Source organism: Pelecanus crispus, chromosome 3, assembly GCF_030463565.1.
Source record: "Pelecanus crispus isolate bPelCri1 chromosome 3, bPelCri1.pri, whole genome shotgun sequence".
Taxonomy (NCBI): domain Eukaryota; kingdom Metazoa; phylum Chordata; class Aves; order Pelecaniformes; family Pelecanidae; genus Pelecanus; species Pelecanus crispus.
The window spans coordinates 96719777-96738992 of NC_134645.1; the positions used below are offsets into that span (position 1 = coordinate 96719777).

At 36.8% G+C, this 19216-nt stretch overlaps 1 protein-coding gene across 1 annotated transcript in view; it reads left to right on the top strand.

Annotated features, from left to right (window-relative positions):
- The window catches only part of COL12A1 (collagen type XII alpha 1 chain), a 104688-nt gene that overhangs the window by 56874 nt on the left and 28598 nt on the right, over positions 1 to 19216 (top strand). The window contains exons 31-49 of the mRNA XM_075708470.1: positions 57 to 186; positions 1085 to 1224; positions 2342 to 2471; positions 3178 to 3320; positions 4345 to 4474; positions 5415 to 5557; positions 7115 to 7244; positions 7435 to 7554; positions 7916 to 8062; positions 8885 to 9001; positions 9455 to 9601; positions 10084 to 10158; positions 10710 to 10849; positions 12827 to 12950; positions 13154 to 13297; positions 15568 to 15732; positions 16605 to 16643; positions 16737 to 16875; positions 19032 to 19174. Of these exons, the coding sequence (XP_075564585.1) occupies positions 57 to 186; positions 1085 to 1224; positions 2342 to 2471; positions 3178 to 3320; positions 4345 to 4474; positions 5415 to 5557; positions 7115 to 7244; positions 7435 to 7554; positions 7916 to 8062; positions 8885 to 9001; positions 9455 to 9601; positions 10084 to 10158; positions 10710 to 10849; positions 12827 to 12950; positions 13154 to 13297; positions 15568 to 15732; positions 16605 to 16643; positions 16737 to 16875; positions 19032 to 19174 (2446 nt within the window). The remainder of the gene's footprint in view (positions 1 to 56; positions 187 to 1084; positions 1225 to 2341; positions 2472 to 3177; positions 3321 to 4344; positions 4475 to 5414; positions 5558 to 7114; positions 7245 to 7434; positions 7555 to 7915; positions 8063 to 8884; positions 9002 to 9454; positions 9602 to 10083; positions 10159 to 10709; positions 10850 to 12826; positions 12951 to 13153; positions 13298 to 15567; positions 15733 to 16604; positions 16644 to 16736; positions 16876 to 19031; positions 19175 to 19216) is intronic.

Genomic DNA, 19216 nt, shown 5'->3' on the forward strand with positions numbered 1-19216 from the left:
CAGCATGAAAGGGATAAAGGGATTTTAATCTTTTTTTTTTTTTTTTCTTACTGCAGACTATGGTTGGAGGGCGGCAGAACAGTGTGGTGATACAGAAGCTGCAGCCTGACACACCATATGCTATTACTGTGTCATCAATGTACGCAGATGGTGAAGGGGGACGAATGACAGGACGAGGCAGAACCAGTAAGTACCTTCTTGAGATCTTCTTATTAGGTGCGCAGCAATCTTGATATATTGCTTTTCAAATTAGCTGAGAAAAGGTTCTCGTGGTGAAATTCATTGCAACTGCATTTGTCATTTGTCCTTTGATGGGTTTCAAGTATCTAAAGTAAGAAGGCCTGTCAGTCTACTGGCTGTAGGGAAACCCTGGACCACTACCTTAGACTGGATACCTAGCTTTTAAGGCTGAGAGAAACCCTAATGCTACTATGGAACTTCTTCCTCTTTTTAATCCGTTTAATTGTCTTATGCTACAATTTAATAAACACCTTAAAGCATCTGAAGACATGTGACTCTCATATGTGTGCTGTTAGTTATAAGTTTACTGTTTTCCTGTGAGCACTTTCAGTTCAGTGGCTGACCTTTACAGTGTGCACTTTCAGACTACCAGTTTATGTTGATAGCATTGTTTTGATCCTGCTATAGAAAGCACTGAGTGATTTGCTACCAGAGACACTTCAGGTATAAAACCCAATTCACTATTTTAAATTAATTAATTATTTAACTGTAAATTTATTAATAAATTTATTAATGAATTTGTACTTACTTTACTTTTGAGCCTGCAATGGAAAGTGAGCATAGCAATGTGTTTGGTGAGGAATGAGGAAAACAATCCTAATGAACTCATCATATAATTCTAAAATAGTGTCCAGAAAGAAATTTTTCTTAGTATATTTAGCAGTTCTTATGGTGTTGGATGGGGCTGATCTGTTCTGAATAATGAAGAAAAATAACATTTAACATCCACTATTAAACCTTTTGTTTTTTAAATTTCCTAATGATACATTACATAGGCATGATCTGACAGCACAGGTGAGAGAATGTGGCTCCACATTTCTGACAGGTCATTGATCTGTTTCAGAACCTCTCACTACTGTGAAGAACTTGCTAGTTTATGACCCAACCACCAGTACTCTGAACGTTCGATGGGATCATGCAGAAGGAAATCCTCGCCAGTATAAAGTGTTTTATGGACCTACAGCTGGAGGTGCAGAAGAAATGGTAAATACTTTGTGTGGATCCCACTAACTATTTCAGATAAATTGCAGCTCATGGTGCTAGTGAGAGAAATACTGCTGAGCGAAGTGGGTCTTGTTTGCCTATACACTGGGTTTTTTTCTGTTCTTACCTACCCTGGAGAAAATGCAGAGTGCCTCCATGAAAGTCAGTTACTCCCACATGTACTACAGATGTTTGATTTTATGTAGTAGACATTCAATGATTAGTTCTTAGCACAGGGATTTAATACCACACACATTTTTTTGTTTGTTTATTCTTAGGGCAGTGTGTGTGAATGTAAAGCTGACTTCAGGCTGTACAAAAGGCTATAAAGTCAGCAGACCTAATTTCTGCCCGTTTTTGCTGCTAAGAAGTCATGTGACTGTAGGTAGTCGCCCAAGATGATATTTGTGAAAGCAGAAAAATCCACATAGGTGTCTTATTCTAATCTCCTAAAATTACTTAATTGCTAAAGAGCTAAAACAATCTAGAAAATGGGAACCCTTGTTGCAGACTGGGAAAATATTATTCTTTCCCACTTGCGTTTCCTTTTCCACATCTGTGCAGTTTGGTGCCCTTGTGAAAGGAGGAGTACATGAATTGCCACCGTTTCAATAGCACATACAGATCTACTGATGATAAATATTCTTAAATGCTGTGGAGTTTTACTTTCTAACATGAAAGTTTCTAACTGCTCATTACTTCTCATCATTAGCGTGTTGTAGTGTTACATAATGTTTACTTTTTTGATTTAGAAAGTGACCTTTTAATGCCTCTGAGCTGTTAAATAGTAGTCATTAAAGAGATCACTGCAGATTCTGCTACTGTTACTAGTAGAACAGCATCTGGACCCCAAAATGAAGATAGCCGTAAGAGATTGTATAGGAGAGCATAAGGCTTAACAATCATTTTTGTTAAGTCCAAGACAGAACCTTCTTGAAAGGCAATTCCAGAAGATACCATGAATGCTGTTTTTCAAGCTTCACCTTTTTGTAAAGTTTTTATCACATCCAGTCTAGAAATGAGATGTGGTGGAGGGGTAAGGGAGATACAAAAAAGCTTAAACTTTTTACATATTTATGTAAATGTCATGCCCCTCCTTTTCTTTTTAAATTTGTAGACAACAGTACCAGGAAACACAAACTATGTCATCCTAAGGACTCTTGAACCCAACACACCTTACACTATAACTGTGGTTCCAGTTTTCCCAGAGGGGGATGGTGGACGTGTCTCTGACACTGGAAGAACTTGTAAGTAAAAAATTTTCTTTTCAAGGAAATGTTAGGATTTTTTGTGTGAGTGGCTTAGATCATTAGAAATTGATTTTACATCAAATGTGGAAGTTTATTTTCCCCAAAGCTAAAACGTAAGTGTAAGAAACTCCGTTTACCTGCTTGGTTATGGTTGTAGCTCTGTAACTTATTTCCTTTGCTTATGTGGGTGGAGGCTTTCAGTCGATTTATCTCAGGCAAGCACAGCTCTTATGTTGTACAGAAAACTGACAGTTTACCTCCACAAAAGAGTAAAATTTTAATTGTAGTGCCAGTAGCAATACTGGTGAACAAATGGCAAATATTGCTGTTAACCTGTGCTAATATCCATACCAGGTACTTAAAATTTTCCAGGGAGTTTGAGCTCCTAATGTCCACATGAGCTAAAAAGTGTAGTTTGTGGCTGCTTTTCATACCTGTCTGATCAACAATAGGGTAACAAAGTGTTATCATCATACCTTCAATTTGCAGCATAGCCATATGTACTTTGCTCCCTGGCAGGGATGTTTGTAAAGACTAATCACTGAGATTCTTAGATTTGTAGATTTTGGGGTAACAAAAGTGAAGTGTTTATTTTAGACTGATGTGCTTTTCAGCTTCCTTTGAGCACTGTTGTAAATTCAAGTAGAACTAGAACTTACATAAGTAACTTTGTAATACTTAATTTAAATTATCCTTGATCTAGTGGAGAGAGGAACACCAAGAAACATTCAAGTTTACAATCCCACACCAAACAGCATGAATGTCCGATGGGAACCTGCTCCAGGTCCAGTACAGCAATATAGAATTAATTATTCTCCACTGACTGGCCCAAGGCCATCAGAATCTGTAAGTAATTTAGTTTTTATACTATTCCTTAAAAGTGTCTGGAGGATATTGCTTCCTTCAGTGTGTGTAGAACAATAATAATAAACTCAGGCCAACTGTCTGCCGAGGAGTGTCCCTGCTGAAAACACCATGTCTGCAGGAATTTAGTCCATTGTAAATAAATGCTTAATTTGGTGAAATAAAAGAAATAAGACTCTTTCATTTAAAAATGAGTATTGAGGATTGAGTAGCCTTTATCATATTGCAGGTAAAGATGAGTTAAAACAAAACTTTTTTTTTTTTTTTAAGTGAGAAGGAAACAACAAATATTTATTACGAAAAGTTTAATTATGAAACCAGATGCCAAGTTTGTGTGATTTTACTACTAAACCATCTGTTTACCCCAAATCATTAGCGTTTAAGTAGGTCTTGGTGAGCAGTGAAGTCTGGATATGGGCAAAAATTTGTCCTCCAGATGTGAGGTAAGAGTTCTTGGATTTGTGTAGAAGTAGGTTCAGTTTTAGAACTAAGCCTGTGAATGTACTCACACAAAATGTACACCCATATTGTACACATACAGATGAATATGTTTTTATGTAAGGAAGTGTAAGAATCTTTAATTAATCACTTGAATCTGTGAAGTGAAACTGCATATTACTTCATACAGGAGTGGGAACCTGTCTTTTAGTACCTGTTAGAAAATGTCCTTTATATGTCAGTAAACTGTGACAGAACTTATTTTTTTGGTTTCTGTTCCTGATTGTTTCTTCTTTTTTTCTGAACGATTTTTATGCAAAATGTAAAGAATAACAATTCCATTTGCAGAATGAGAGCTCCTTATGTATTTGTCATTCTTTTTGCTCCTGCTCTTGAAATTTTATCAATGTTTTTTGGTTTTTTTTGAACTTGCATTGTTTTTATTGGAAAATGTGCAGCATGTTCATGTTCCCAATTTTTCTGTATTTCATTCAAATTGTTCATTCTAATGAGACATGGTATAAACTGAGGGGTTTTTTTATATAGGTGCCTTTTGTTTCTGTTTTAGATTGTGGTACCAGGCAGCACACGTGATGTGGTTCTGGAGCGCTTGACTCCTGACACTGCTTACTCAATAAATGTTATAGCTCTGTATGCAGATGGAGAAGGAAATCCAAGCCAAGCACAGGGAAGAACATGTAAGAGGCAGTCAGTACTTGCGTTGTGAAATATATGTAAAAATTGGTGTGTAAAGAATTTATAAAATTGGTTACAATCACAAATAGTGTAAGCCATTCAGTGCAACTCTGAGATCAATGCATCTGAGTTATGGCTGAAGCAATTATAGGCCTCCATGGAAGGGAGCTTTTGCTATGTTGTCTGGCATTTTTAGTACATGCATAATCTCCAAAGTAATTTTTGCTTGTGAAATAAGCCTAATTTGAATGTTTAAGAGTTTAAAAGCTGTTCCTTAAAGTGTGATTACAGATAAATAGCAATTTGTCTTTTGGAAAAAAAATAGCACATTAAGATGGGTACAATTTGCTGTCAACAGAAAAAAATGTGCTTCATGTTCTGTGTCTTACATGATAATTGTATATGTCAAGCTCCCCAGATGTTGTTTTTTTTTGCTGGAGATGCCTAAACACCAAAACCTCCTTGTTACAACTTAGCTTGTGGGATCTTGGTTGGTTTACGCTGGGCTTCTTTAAAATTAGTTCTAGAAATAGTGTGTAAAGAAACTATCTATGGCAATAAGAAGTCACCTCTCTTTTGCTGCATCTATGCTTTCTCTGTTAAATCCCCATATTTGTCTAAAACTTGCAGATGTGACAGGCTATAGTTGTACTTGTCTGCAAGAGTCTGAGAAGCAGAATGTATGTAGATGCTCACTTTGCACATCCCTCTGATGTTCTCTTCCCTTCCGTACTGCTCCAGTTTCTCCAGTTAAGGCCCTATTTCTATTTAAGACCTTCAGGCACTGCTGTATTGTCATTGATTAAATTTACCTGTATATGTTTATTCAGGGTTCAGGGAGGGCTCTTAGCTTTGGCTTCAAGGCAACATTTGAACCAGTGAGAGTGACACTGAACTGGAAGAATCATGCTCCATACAACCTCCTGTATTTTCTTTCTTTAGTGCCTCGCAGTGGTCCAAGGAACGTGAGAGTGTTTGATGAGACCACAAACAGCCTTTCTGTACAATGGGACCATGCTGATGGGCCAGTCCAGCAGTACAGAATAATTTATTCACCCACTGTGGGAGACCCCATCGATGAATATGTAAGTTCTGTAATTCCTTAGTAGGCACTGAGATGTTCTCAGCTATTCTTTAGGCTACAGAAAAACAAAGACACCTGTTTTACATGTAGTACACATTGCGTGCTTTATGGGTTCTTTGGTCATTGTTGTCAATGCTGAGAAGCCATGGTTTGTATGAAACAGGCTGGCTTTTTTTTTTCCCTACAAAGCCACAGAACATATACAGTTAATGAACCAACTTGTGTGTAAAATAATGTTAAATATGTGAGTCACACGTTAATCGGAAGATTCTGAGCAGAACCTGCTTCCTGACACTTAGTTCAAACATTGTGCTACAGCGAATAGCCATCTATTACTTCATACCCTATTCATTATGAAGTCAGTGTGTTAAGATACAGAATAAACATAAGTCTGCATTTTATAAATTGAAGAGAGTTGGCAGAGTTTAATAAGAAAGCAATGGTAACTTTGATTCAACATCTAGCTTGCTTTCGTAAGGTTCAGTATGAATTGTAAGAGTTTGTGTTTAATTTCCTGCAGCTTAATGATAGCACAAGTTAATCTGATGCTTATAAAATTCTCTGAGTGTTTATAGCAAAGCCAAACTCAGATCCTATAGAGGTCAATGGCAGAATTCCTGCTGACTGCCACCAGCCAAAATGTAACACATATAAGATGCTATTTAAATGCTATTACTGCTTATATATTATTGTATAGGGCATGCTGAAAACTCAGTGGTTGAAAATTCCCTACTGGATCTGTTAATCAGGACACACGTTTTTCAACACACATCTTCTTTGCAGAAAATATCGGACATTTCATAAAAAATAGCAAGTCTAAAACAACTGAAAATTTTTATCAAGTAATAATGGAAAATATTGACTGGGGCATGCTTTTGAGATAGATACCTCAAGTTACTTTCCATAGTTTCAGTGCTTTATGGCCATTTTATATAACAGTGTCACTTTTGGGATTATACCTACCTTTTCACTAGAAGGGAGCAATAGTGGATGGCTGCACCAGGAAGTTAAGGAGATTAACGGATGCATAAACAGGGATGGTTTTACATATCAAAATATTTAGAGATTCCTTATCAGACTAACTGTTGTTTCTGCCAAGAAAATGATATCCTAAGATGAGGATAATGGAAAGGTAGAAATGAAACTGGTGAGTAGCGTGAATGACTTTGACTTCCGTCCCCATTTTAGGTGCTTCTTCCTCTCTTATTATGTCTCCAAACACATCATCATGTTTTTTCCTTTCTATGAGGGAACAGCACTGAAATCTTGTTGAGGAACTGCAGCATCTCAGTCTGATATGAGGGTAGGGACTGAAGGGTCAATTTGATTTATCTTTTTGGGCTGACCACAATGTTTTATAATTTAAATAACAAATACTAATAATTGTTTATAGGCTATAACCCTTAAGATATCCCGAATGACTTTATCTACAGTGGACATAAAAGAAGTGCGCCAAGTGTAGGGGAAAAAAAAAAAAAAAAATTAGTTCTAGTTGCAGTCATTATTGATCAGTTACAGGACTGTGAATTTGTTTACCTCTGTTTCTTTTGTGTTCTAGACAACTGTTCCTGGGATAAGAAATAATGTGATACTACAACCACTGCAATCAGATACGCCATATAAAATTACTGTTGTTGCTGTGTATGAAGATGGAGATGGTGGACAATTGACTGGAAATGGCAGAACTGGTAATTAGTTTTAATATTGTATATTCTTTTTTAAATTTAAGGCACATATTCCTTGAGCGCTCCAACACTGTTAAGGTTTCATTATGTTAATTACGTCTTTGACGTGATTACCTGACAGAGTTACAATGTAAGTTTCTAGAGGTTGAAAAGCAGTCACTAGTCTAATTAGAGTGTTTTTCTTTCTTTTTAGTTGGCCTGCTTCCTCCTCAAAATATGTATATAACTGATGAATGGTATACACGATTCAGAGTTTCCTGGGATCCTTCACCATCCCCTGTTCTTGGCTATAAAATTGTATACAAACCCGTGGGTAAGAAAACCTGTTCACTCTGAGCATACCACTTTCAGAATAGCGAGTAGCTAATGGGAGATCGGAATAGAAAACGTGTATCGTGAAATGTTTGTGTTAAAGGATATATTTATTTCCTTTGTTTACTGATTTTGATGGAAGCTTAAGTCTTATTATTTGTATTTTATAAGAAGCACAAACTACCAAATACAGTGTATATGCTAAAATTTAAGAAATTAGTATGTTTTGTTTTCAAAAAAACGAGATTAACAATTGATGACATGTAAAAGACAGCAGATAGTTTTGTAGCTCATCATGCTACAAATCATGAATCTTTCTCTCTCTCTCTCTCTACTTTCTTAATGCTTCCTTTCAATTCAAGGTTCAAATGAGCCCATGGAGGTTTTTGTGGGAGAAGTGACTTCCTATACCTTGCATAATCTGTCTCCCAGTACTACTTACGATGTGAATGTTTATGCCCAGTATGATTCTGGAATGAGCATACCGTTGACAGATCAAGGCACTACGTGTAAGTCAAAATAATTTTGTTGTAGTCATGCTAGATACATATGCTGATCTGAGATAATATTGATTAAGAGAGGATTTTTAAAGCTGGCTGTCAGAAAGTCTGAATATCCTCTCATGGAGAATACTTATCATCTGTCCATGATGTAGATCTTAAAAACACTAAGCTTGGGAACAGTAATAGAAATACAGTTTTAAGTAATGATTTGATGATATAAAATTTTCTAGTCTGCTTCCTAAAATTTTATTCAGCTATAGCTGGAGTCAGTCTTTAACTGTCTCCAGGGTACTACAGAATCTAACCATGCTAGGCAGGTCTAGGCTTTTTGCTACACTGCCTTTATCTCACAAGGATGTCCAGTGATTGAAACTTCAGCTTTTTGGAGGAAGATGATTTTGTTGATGGCCTCAGCTAAGAAACTTCTAAAAAATTCTTCAGTTAAAATAAATCAAGCATCCTGAGTTTTGTTGATTCAGTACATTCTTTTCATACTGCCATATATGTGAGACAGATTCCGATTTTTGGAAGTTTCTTATTTTATAAAGAACTCAACCTTTTTCATGTGAAAACTCATAAAATGGGCTGTTACCCAATACAAGAAGGGTATCAGACTTTGGGCCTTTGTAAATAGCTAGGCTGGGATCTCTAGAGTGTAACCGAAAATGAAGAGATGTGACTAGAACTTCTCTTTCCTTCTATGTGTATTTTTAAAAAATCAAGTTCTGGACCAGCACTGCTAATATAATTTTCTTTTTGATGTGCTTCATTTAACATCCATTACATACCATTTTCCAGAGAGCAATTTATCTCTTTCTCTGTTCACAGTATACTTGAATGTCACTGACCTAACAAGTTACAAAGTGGGTTGGGATACTTTCTGTATCCGTTGGTCAGCTCATCGGTCAGCAACTTCCTACAGACTGAAGCTAAACCCAGCTGATGGTAAGTGAATTTTATCTTTTGCTCTTTCTGGAAACATAATTGTCTTATTTCAGTGACAACACCACTTATTTGGGATGGTGGCAAGCCTCCACCAGAAGCCGTGATGCATCTGGTTGAGCTTTAAAGCTCTGAACATAACCTGTTTTTCTAGAGTGGTGAAAAAGCTGCAAAAAGGGAGTGCTGTTTATTGTCAAGTTAACATTCTCTAGTGGGAATCTGCTAGTTACGTGGTTTTCGCATGTACACTGGAATGTAGTTACTCTCCAGTATGCTCCAGGGTGCATAATTACCACATAATCTTGATCTAGAAAACTTTTATGGGACAAGAATAAGACTGCTGTCCCATCTGCTCCGACCTCACAAGAGGTCTCTAGTTTCTACACTTATTTGCACACATATTAAAAGGGAAATAGTGGGTTCTAACTTTCTTTCCATTGGGCTTTGTTTTGACAGGTTCCCGAGGACAGGAAATCACAGTACGTGGATCAGAAACAAGCCATTGTTTTACTGGCCTCTCACCAGACACAGAATACAATGCTACTGTCTTTGTTCAGACCCCTAACCTTGAGGGACCTCCAGTCTCTATGAGGGAGCGTACAGGTAGGTAGTAGATACCGTGAACCTTAAGTTTTGGCTATAGAACTTGTCTTGTTTCAGCTGTAGAATTTGTCTTGTTCCTAAATGGCTTTCGATATATCTTTTAAGTGATCTTTTTTCCTCTTTCTCTCAGTGTAACGTGAACTGGATTTTATGAGGGAAAGAAAAATTCTTATGCTCTTCTTCAAACCAAGTGTTTCCTAGCACTTGGATGAAAAATTGGGATGTATTATCAGAGTGCAGTGTTACTCATGTAAAAGCATTCCTGTTGTAATGAACCTTTGTTGAATGTACCTTTGTTTTAACTGCAGCTATAATCTCATTACTCATGTAACACAAGAAATATTTCCTTGCCAATTATACATTGTTTAGCTTAGTGAGAAAAGATTTGAATCTTTCTGTGTGGCAATATAATACATAATCTAGAGTTTTTCCTTGAATTAAGTAATTTATATAGAGTAAAAGAAAATATTATTTTATTTCAGTTCTCAAACCTACAGAGGCACCAACACTACCACCTACACCTCCTCCACCTCCTACAATCCCTCCAGCTCGGGATGGTATGTTTATTTGTAGATTTATTCAGTATTTTTACATAGCTGTTGCACTGCTTCAGGGTTTAATTCTGTTTTTCATGAATTAAATAGATTTAAAGCTAGCACAGCATTTTAGGGAAATGAAGTTCAAGACCAGTTTCCTAATGCCATCCATTTGCTGTTGAGCTTTACTGGACTCCAAAACTCTCTGGTTTAGGACAGCAAGGTGCACACATTTGGGGAAAAAATGATGATGTTCTATAGCTCTGCAGCAAGTCTGTGAGCCTGGGCCTCAGAAGACAACTTATGTTTTATGGTAGCTGCTCAGAAAAGAAATGTCATTTAAAACTTTTGCATTTTATTCTTGAGCTCTTCCTATTTCTTGCATTTTTCTTTGAAAATTTTTAATAAATGGTTTTGTGTTGAGCATAAGCCATCTGCCAGGTTGACTGCGTGGTAATAGCAGTTTACTTGAATATTTGTCATTCTTGAATTTTCAAAATTTGAAGTAATGCTCTTTATTTAACAGTGCTATGAATGATGTGTTTTAAGTGTTCCTTTTCTTGGTCTTTCAGTATGCAGAGGTGCCAAAGCAGACATAGTATTCTTGACTGATGCTTCCTGGAGTATTGGTGATGATAACTTCAACAAAGTAGTGAAATTTGTTTTTAATACAGTAGGAGCCTTTGACTTGATTAATCCTGCTGGAATCCAGGTAGGTTTGTTATTTCCGTTGGGTACATTTTGGAGGGAAACTGAAGATGAAGCTGAATTACTAAAGTTACATCTGATTTTTCCTTTCCTTCAGAATGCTGTCGTTTTTTTGAATTAGATTGTTGTACAATGCAAGTGTACACGTGTACATATATAATTATTTATGAAATATATTGGGCATTTTGTAAATACAAAGGCAATCCAGTCTATCCTGAGAGGTTATTATTCTGAAAGACAAAAGTTGCAGTGTGTGGGAATCCTCCAGCCAGAGAAACTGGGGTGATGTATGGTCAATCTATGGTTAATTTTATATTTTTGTTTCTTTGTATAGGGCATCAACAACTGGCACACTGCCTAGTTGTTATACACTAGGTTTTGTCTGTGTCATATCAGACACCTGTTTTGGGACAGTCTGACTGTCGAGTAAGGGTTACATTTTCATTTCTCAGTGCAAGAAAGGAGTCTTGTGCATGTAAAGAGTCCAGCTGGCTTGCCATTAACCTTGCCTGGTTGATCTGCCTAGAATCCCACTATAGTACATAAGTAGGCAGAATCCCTTTGAGAAAGGCAATTCCAGAGGTCTCTTCATCCCATCCTAAAGATAGATAACATGGGTCCACTGCACAGTGGGCATAGTGAAAGTATGAAAAGGTGAAAAGTTAGTCCTCTTAATGAATTAATGCATCTTTAAAAACTGAACAGTAATAGCTAATGAGGAATAGACTTTCAGGATTTCTGGGCTTATCATGGTTATGTCAGAGATACTTCCTGTTAGGCTTGCTGTAAACCTTGCACCATTACTGGTTTTCTTCTTATTTATGGAAAGCCTAGGTTCCCATAAGCATAACCATTTCTCTTTCACTAGATGAAGTGAATAACACGACACATGAGAGAGTTTCAAACGGCATTTCTGGAGCATTGCAATGACCTGCAGGTGCAATGCATTTTCCTTGGTTAGAAGGCTGAAGGTGTTTTTTTTTGTGGAAGAGTGATTTTCCCCAATAACTATAAAAAATATTTACATTGCTTGTGAACTGCCTTTCATCTTCTAGGAATGTTTTTAGGTTTTTGATTCCCTATCTTTAACTCTTTAGAGATATTTTTAAGGAAAAGGTACCCCTCATACTTCACTCTGTCTCAGATATTCTTTATCCTTTCTAGCTCTAATCTATACCGGGTAGTTTTCCTTTCCATTTGTTTGTTTGTTTTTTAAGGGTGTTTTTCTGTGAATTACTATGAATGCCTGGTCTAGAGATAGAGAAGGTCTGATATGGGTGACAGAGACATGTAACTGCTAAGGTTCAGTAAAATATTTAAGTCACACACCTCTTGAGATAGTTGCAACAATCTCAGGTTTTGAATTCGATATTAATAATTTAAAAAGGGGAATTTACTTCAAGAAATATGAATATATACATACAAAGAGATGTCTATTCAGCACCAAATTAGTATACTATAATACTGCAATTTTACAGAAAATTAAATATATGCATATACAATACTTAAATTTAAAGATGATTTCAGAATAAACATTCAGTGATTTTATTCCAGTATTTAATGCAAAAGAGTACACAATTTTGTATATATCCAACTTTATTGACATGCTATTGCCAAGCTCTATTTGTATTTCCTAAAAAAACTGAAAGAGGTTTTTTAGATACTGTACATCCGCTCAGAAGGAGAGAATAGGCACTATATATGCTGCATCGTAGTAATAGCAATAATTTAATCATATGTATTTAAGGACACATCACATTTCATACATGAAAGAGAAAGAAAAGTGTTGTGTGTACATTGCTGTGATGATAATCTGTGTTTGTAAATACGTATGTATGTGCATAATCATGCATAAATGAAAAAGATCTTTCAATTATTTAATGCTTACTAATATACCACAATACGTATTTCAGTGGAGAGAGTTAGTCTGAACTCTGGCTGGTGGAGGTATGAGACTGAACACTGGTATATTCCATTTCAGGTTTCATTTGTGCAGTACAGTGATGAGGCAAAATCTGAATTTAAACTGAATACGTTTGATGACAAGGCCCAGGCCCTGGGGGCTCTTCAAAATATTCAGTACAGAGGAGGAAACACAAGGACAGGTAATTCAGAGCAGTAATTATATTTCTTCAAGATAAAGTATTTTTGGAAACTGCGTCATTATCCTAATATTGCATGGCTGAAGAATTAGGTATTTATGTTGTTCTGTTTTAGTTATGTGTCTGTTGCCCTTTCAAAGTAAAGTAAGGGATTTCTTCTCTTGTGGATAATATGGCTGACTCCCTGTTCATTGTGCACTTTGCAGGCAAAGCCCTAACATTTATCAAAGAAAAGGTTTTGACCTGGGAGAGTGGCATGAGGCGAGGTGTTCCCAAGGTACTTGTGGTTGTCACAGATGGTCGGTCTCAAGATGAGGTGAGGAAAGCAGCAACAGTCATACAGCACTCTGGTAAGCAATTCACAGCACCTGGCTGTTTCATTTCCTTATGTATTAAGCGATGCAATTATAAGTGGTGCTTCAATTTTCTGGGAATCCTTTACTTATCATTTATGGACTAAGAAAAGTATTCTGAGTGTTTGGGAAAAACTCAAAACTATTTAAAGAATTTAGACTCTCTGGGCCAGTCTTTCTTTCTCTCTGGGGAAGGATGTGGCTTGCCAAGGCTTTCAAGTAATTCCTCATGCATATAGTTTCACATACGTGACTTTTAGTTGCTTCTTTCTCTCCTTGCTGTGTGGACCCCAGGGATCATTGTGAAGTGCACTCCATTCTAGTGCTTTTGTTGTAATAGGTCTGTTTTTTCAAGCTTTATGTTTCACCCAGTATAAACCAGTGGATCTCCAGTTAAAGTAACTGCTCTTGCTGGAGCTGGGTCTGAACTGACTCCTTCATTGCCTTTTGAGCTGAGAAGCATTGCACTTCCTCTTCAGATTTGCTGAATGTGGCTTATGTGAGTCTAATAATCTATTCCTGTCCCTGCACCCAGCAGTTTTGCATTTCAGTGCATGAACCACCTGGAGTCCTGTTCCCTGAGTAAGGAGATGTTATACTTCCTTACAGAAATCACTGGCATGTAAACCACAAGCGGTCATCTTCTCTGCCTCTGTGATCTGAAGGAATCAGCTCTGTCTAGATGGTTTCTAAAGATGTTTGGCTAACCTATTCATAAAAATCTCTACAGTCTCCCTGGATAATCTGCTTCAGTGCTTAACTACCCTAATAGTTGGAAAGCTTTGCCTCACATCTCACCTAAGTGTTTCTTCAGGCTAATGAAACTATTGTCTTTTTTTCATTTCCCTAGTTAACCAGGAAAGCAATTGATCACTGTCCACTGTAACGGGTCTTCATATTTGAAGCGTGTTGTCATTTCCTTTTTGTGTATTCTCTTCTCTAGACTAAACAAATGCGTTTCCTTCAACCTCCTGTTGATCATGTTTTCCAAACCTCTTATCATTTTTGCTGTCTTCTCTACTTGCTTTAGTTTCTTTGCATCTTAAATGTCATGCTCAAAGCTGGACAGAATATTTCAGCCAAAGCTTCACCAGAACTGGCTACAGAGGAATAATTATCTCCCATTTCTTTTTTAAAAATTAAAAATGTAAATAAAGGTAGCTTTATCACTTGCAATAAATGTGAATTCTGCTTTCAGCCTCCAACCATTGTTGTCCTCCAGACATTTCCAATGTCTGTGCAGTTTCTTGTCAATGAAATTTTGTGGGAGATTTTTTTTCTGTATAGTGCTGATGTGTGGTGGGTTTTTTTTTTTCTTTCTTGTTTTCTGGTACGGCAAAGAGAGGTCAAATTATCATATGGAGGCTTAGGTGGGAGAAGGGAAAGGAAGAAATGAGTCAGAGACAGAATTCTGTAAAGGCTAGAAGATTGCAGGAAACAAAAACTTGACATAGAAGGCAAGGAGATGCTAATTTAAGGATTTGAAGAGGAAACTCACCCTGACAAAGAAGGACATTATGCCTTTACACCTAGTGATATGATTAAATTCTAGGGTCTGGGTTCTTCTCATTTGACTTAAGCCATCTAACAACTAAATGTCTAGTCTAAGGTTGTCACGTAGTGTCCTTTTATGGCTAGTGAAAAGAGCAACAGATAGGCACCTACAGACCATGGCTGCTTCTGTCTTGAAGTTAACATCTGAGGGAGGTGAGATGAATTGCATTATGAATCTGCCCATGTCTCTCTGTTGATTATAGAGGAAGACTAGACAATTAGCTTAGACTTGTTGCTAACTTGGAAAGTAAAAATTGGTGAGAGGAATACGACCCTAAGAAAGTGAAAGGGAAACTGAGAAGCATGAAATGCAGGAGATGGCAACAGATAGAGAACTGGATAACTAATAGTGTGCACAGCGATTTTGGACACAGAACAGATTTAAGATATTGCAGAGTTGACAGGATTGTACATTTTGTATGAAAGAATGAGGGGAATATGTAGCTAAGGCTATCTGAGATTGGATAATGCCCAACAAAAACCAATGAAGGAAGGAGGAGAAAGTTTTGAAAGAAAGATGCAAAAATTGGTTTAATCCCTCCTGAACTTTGGTAGGGTGAAATGATGTCCAGAATGTATGCTCATAATGAAGGCCAGATAAAAGTCTAAGTAGAGCCTGAGAAGTCAATGATAGAGATGGTTTGTGAAATATTGACCTGAGAAATGGTAACGTATGTTTACTACATTTCAAGTAACAAGTGTTACTTTTACAGGCTTCAGTGTATTTGTGGTTGGTGTGGCTGATGTAGATTACAATGAACTGGCCAAGATTGCCAGCAAGCCCAGTGAACGCCATGTATTTATTGTTGATGACTTTGATGCCTTTGAAAAGATTCAAGATAACCTCGTCACCTTTGTGTGTGAGACAGCTACCTCAAGTGAGTAGAAGACATTGTTTTCCCTTCTCCCAAATTAACACATTTGCTTATATACTACTACAGTTGCCATCCCATTTAAGGTATATATATAAAAAAAAGTTCATATATAAAAGTTAGGTTTCATAATAACTGGACATAGTTTAAGGGAGGAAGCTAATTTTTAAAAATTTTGAAGTAGGTATTACATTTTATGTAATCTTGTCTCACATTTCAAAAGTACTGGTATACCAAAAAGAGAGTAACAGTCAGCAGAACTACTGCTCTTTAAGAGGAATTAGAATGATGCCTAATGTGAACTGGGAGACACAACAGGTCTCTTATTTACCACTGATCTGGGGGTGCTAAAGAGGTGCAGCTGTAGTGTGTGATGCTGTTTTAAAATTATCTAAATAAAGTTCAGTTGTTTATTCAAGTGAAATCCTTCTATGGCAAAAATGAGAAATTCTCAGGCCTGTCATGTGCAACTGTGTACTCCCTAACTGCTGGCTCCTGAGAAGCCATATAAATCTGCAGTTTTTCCTTGTGAATCTGACAGCTATTATGTAGCCTGACTCATGCCTTAAATATTCATGGAAAGACTGTGTCATTGTGCTCCTTTCTTCTTATGAATTAGACTCTTAAAACATTTGGGGGGTTCATTTATTATTCCATACAATCTGTCATGGTAGAAATATCCTACTAAAATTAACAAGTAAAGATTTTGACAGTACATCTACCACAGAGCAGAACACAGTATGACAAATGTAACAAAAGTTGACTGATAATTAATAATAGCACAGACTTTTTGGTAATAAAATTTTCTGCAGTATATACATGTTCATATCCTGTTAGGTTTTATAGTTTTGAATTATATGTTGTTTCATGTCTTTTAGCTTGTCCTCTTATTTACTTGGAGGGATACACTTCACCTGGTAAGTAACTGTCTAATATTTTGGAATAGGTTCATTTGTGTCTTTTACAGCTCTACAGTGTTTTTATTTTTTATTTTCTCTCCGGATTTAAAGGTTTCAAGATGCTGGAATCATATAATCTAACAGAGAAGCATTTTGCTTCTGTACAAGGTGTATCACTGGAATCAGGCTCTTTCCCAAGCTATGTAGCATACAGACTCCACAAAAATGCCTTTGTCAGCCAGCCAATACGGTAAGTAAACCTGAAAGATTCATATTTAGGGGAAGCAGGTGAGGAAGGATTAATAGACTTTATAGATGGTAGCATTAATATCTTATGGAAGATGCATTTAGTTGATGTTCTTTTTACTGAACTCTGAGAAATACACTCCAAAGAACACCTATCATCATTCTCATTAAATGCTAATCTATTTCTTCTATTGCCATCTGGTCACTATTAATCCAGTTGCTTGTTGTTCATTTTTGGAGATAATGCTTCTTAACCATTCAAGTTGCATATAATCCACAGTTTGTCCTTAGGCAGTTGAACAACAGCTTCCTTAGTACAACGAGCTCCACATTGCCAGAGGAAATGGTTTCAATATGGAGGAATAAGCACCACTTTTTGCAGGGGCGTCATTCATACTGCAGTAGGCAGCACATTGATGCCATTGACTTAGGGTAGTTTCTCCTCTACTTGAGTTGCTGTATTTGGCAAATGGAGTGGAGTTTTCAAGGGCCTGTGGTCTTAGAGCTTGGTTATAGAAGGGTAATGTATCGTCATTCTTTCCAACATTTTTTCACCAAAAAAAAAAAAAAAAAGTTAACAGTTAGTTTTACTAAGAGGAGAACAGTACCTCTCTCTTTTTCTTTTTATGTTCATTCCTCTCCCATCTATTTAAATAAGTTTCAAAAAAGTCATTCTGAGTCAGAGGAGATGCCTAAAGATAGCCATTATTCCTATTAAATTTAAGGAAATATAATCTTCTTTTCATACAAGCCTTTGAAATCTTCTGCAATCCTGCCAGATTGGGTAAAGATCAGATCACAGGCACAGGAGCTGAAGTGTATGAAGAAATAATTTCTTTTTGCCAGCCTTTTCAGCTCACAACTTTAAAAGTGGAGGACTTGCGAACTTGAGTTCATTGACGTGCCATTATAGCTATGGGGGTGATAAATCTGTGGCAGCCTGGATTTTTACAATCTAGGGAAGTACAGATAATCCTAGTTTTGCAACTCTTACATTAAGATAAACTTTGCATTTAGCAGGATAAGATGATAAAAAGACAATAAAAAGATAGACTTTCTATTTATTTCATTTTTTTTAGAATGCCGTGATACATAGTGTGTTGCCTGCTGTAAGAAGTGGAGTTGACTTGCCAGAGCATTCTGGGCACTTATTTTTCATGAGAAGACAGAAAATAAAACTCACTTTAGACTGAGTCAGCAAAACAATAAAAGCATCCCGATCCTGGTGGCATAGTTGTTTCCATATCTGAGATAACTTTGTATCCGAGTTATAAATAGTGTTGCTATATGTCCTTTAATATTTTCATTCTTGCACTGTGCCATGTGGTGTTGTTAACTTAGTGATATGGCTATTATTACAGAGTGTCCATAATTGTATGGGTGCATAACCTTTGCCTAAAATACAGAGCAGTTCCTCTCTTCATTTTAAGGTTTCTTTATTTATGTACATGAGGCCAAATCCCCTTCTCAGTTCCATTATAATGGTTAAGGAGAAGCAGGAGCTACCTCCTTTCTTACAGTTTCCTTTCTGCATTCCCTCCCTTCCCCTTCAGAAAATGCTGGAGGCCATTTAATGCATGATTTTATTTACTTTTGGCCTTCTGATTTTTTAATGTCTAACAGTCTGAACATCACAAATCTAAACCTCAGCCACTGGTAAATGAGGTGGAGCCCAAATACATCACCAATTGCAGACAATACATTAAATATCTCCTTCATTGTATCTGTGCCTGAAGGGCAGCAATAGTTAAGTGCTGTTTTCTGTTGCCTGTCTAAAGCAGGCCAGATGAAAAAAGAATAAAACTGTGGTCTTTTTTTCTGTACTTATCATCAATGAATTTAAAATATGTGTAGTTTATACACAGTCTTGCCACAAGAATCCATCTCCAAGAGTTCTTGGTCATATTCTGGCTTCCTCCATAACCATGGTGCCTGGACCAATTGAAGACAGGCTGTGAGTTCATCTTAACAAATCACGTAGTGTTTTTTATCACAAAGTTCTTTTCTATTTGAGAGACTATTTAAAATGCTCAGTTCCATTAAATGATGTGGTTTCCCTGTCACTCTCATCTCTTTTCTTTCAAAAAGAGCATATTATGAAGATCTTATTTTCCTTACGTGTTTCCATGTGAAAAAAATGTCTTCATATTGTCTTAACAGGGAGATTCATCCAGAGGGATTGCCACAGGCATACACTATCATTCTGTTATTCCGTCTGCTTCCCGAATCCCCCAATGAGCCTTTTGCAATTTGGCAGATTACAGACAGAGATTACAAACCACAAGTTGGAGTTGTCCTTGATCGTAAGGATGATTATGCTTATTGCATAGAGAATTTATATGTTA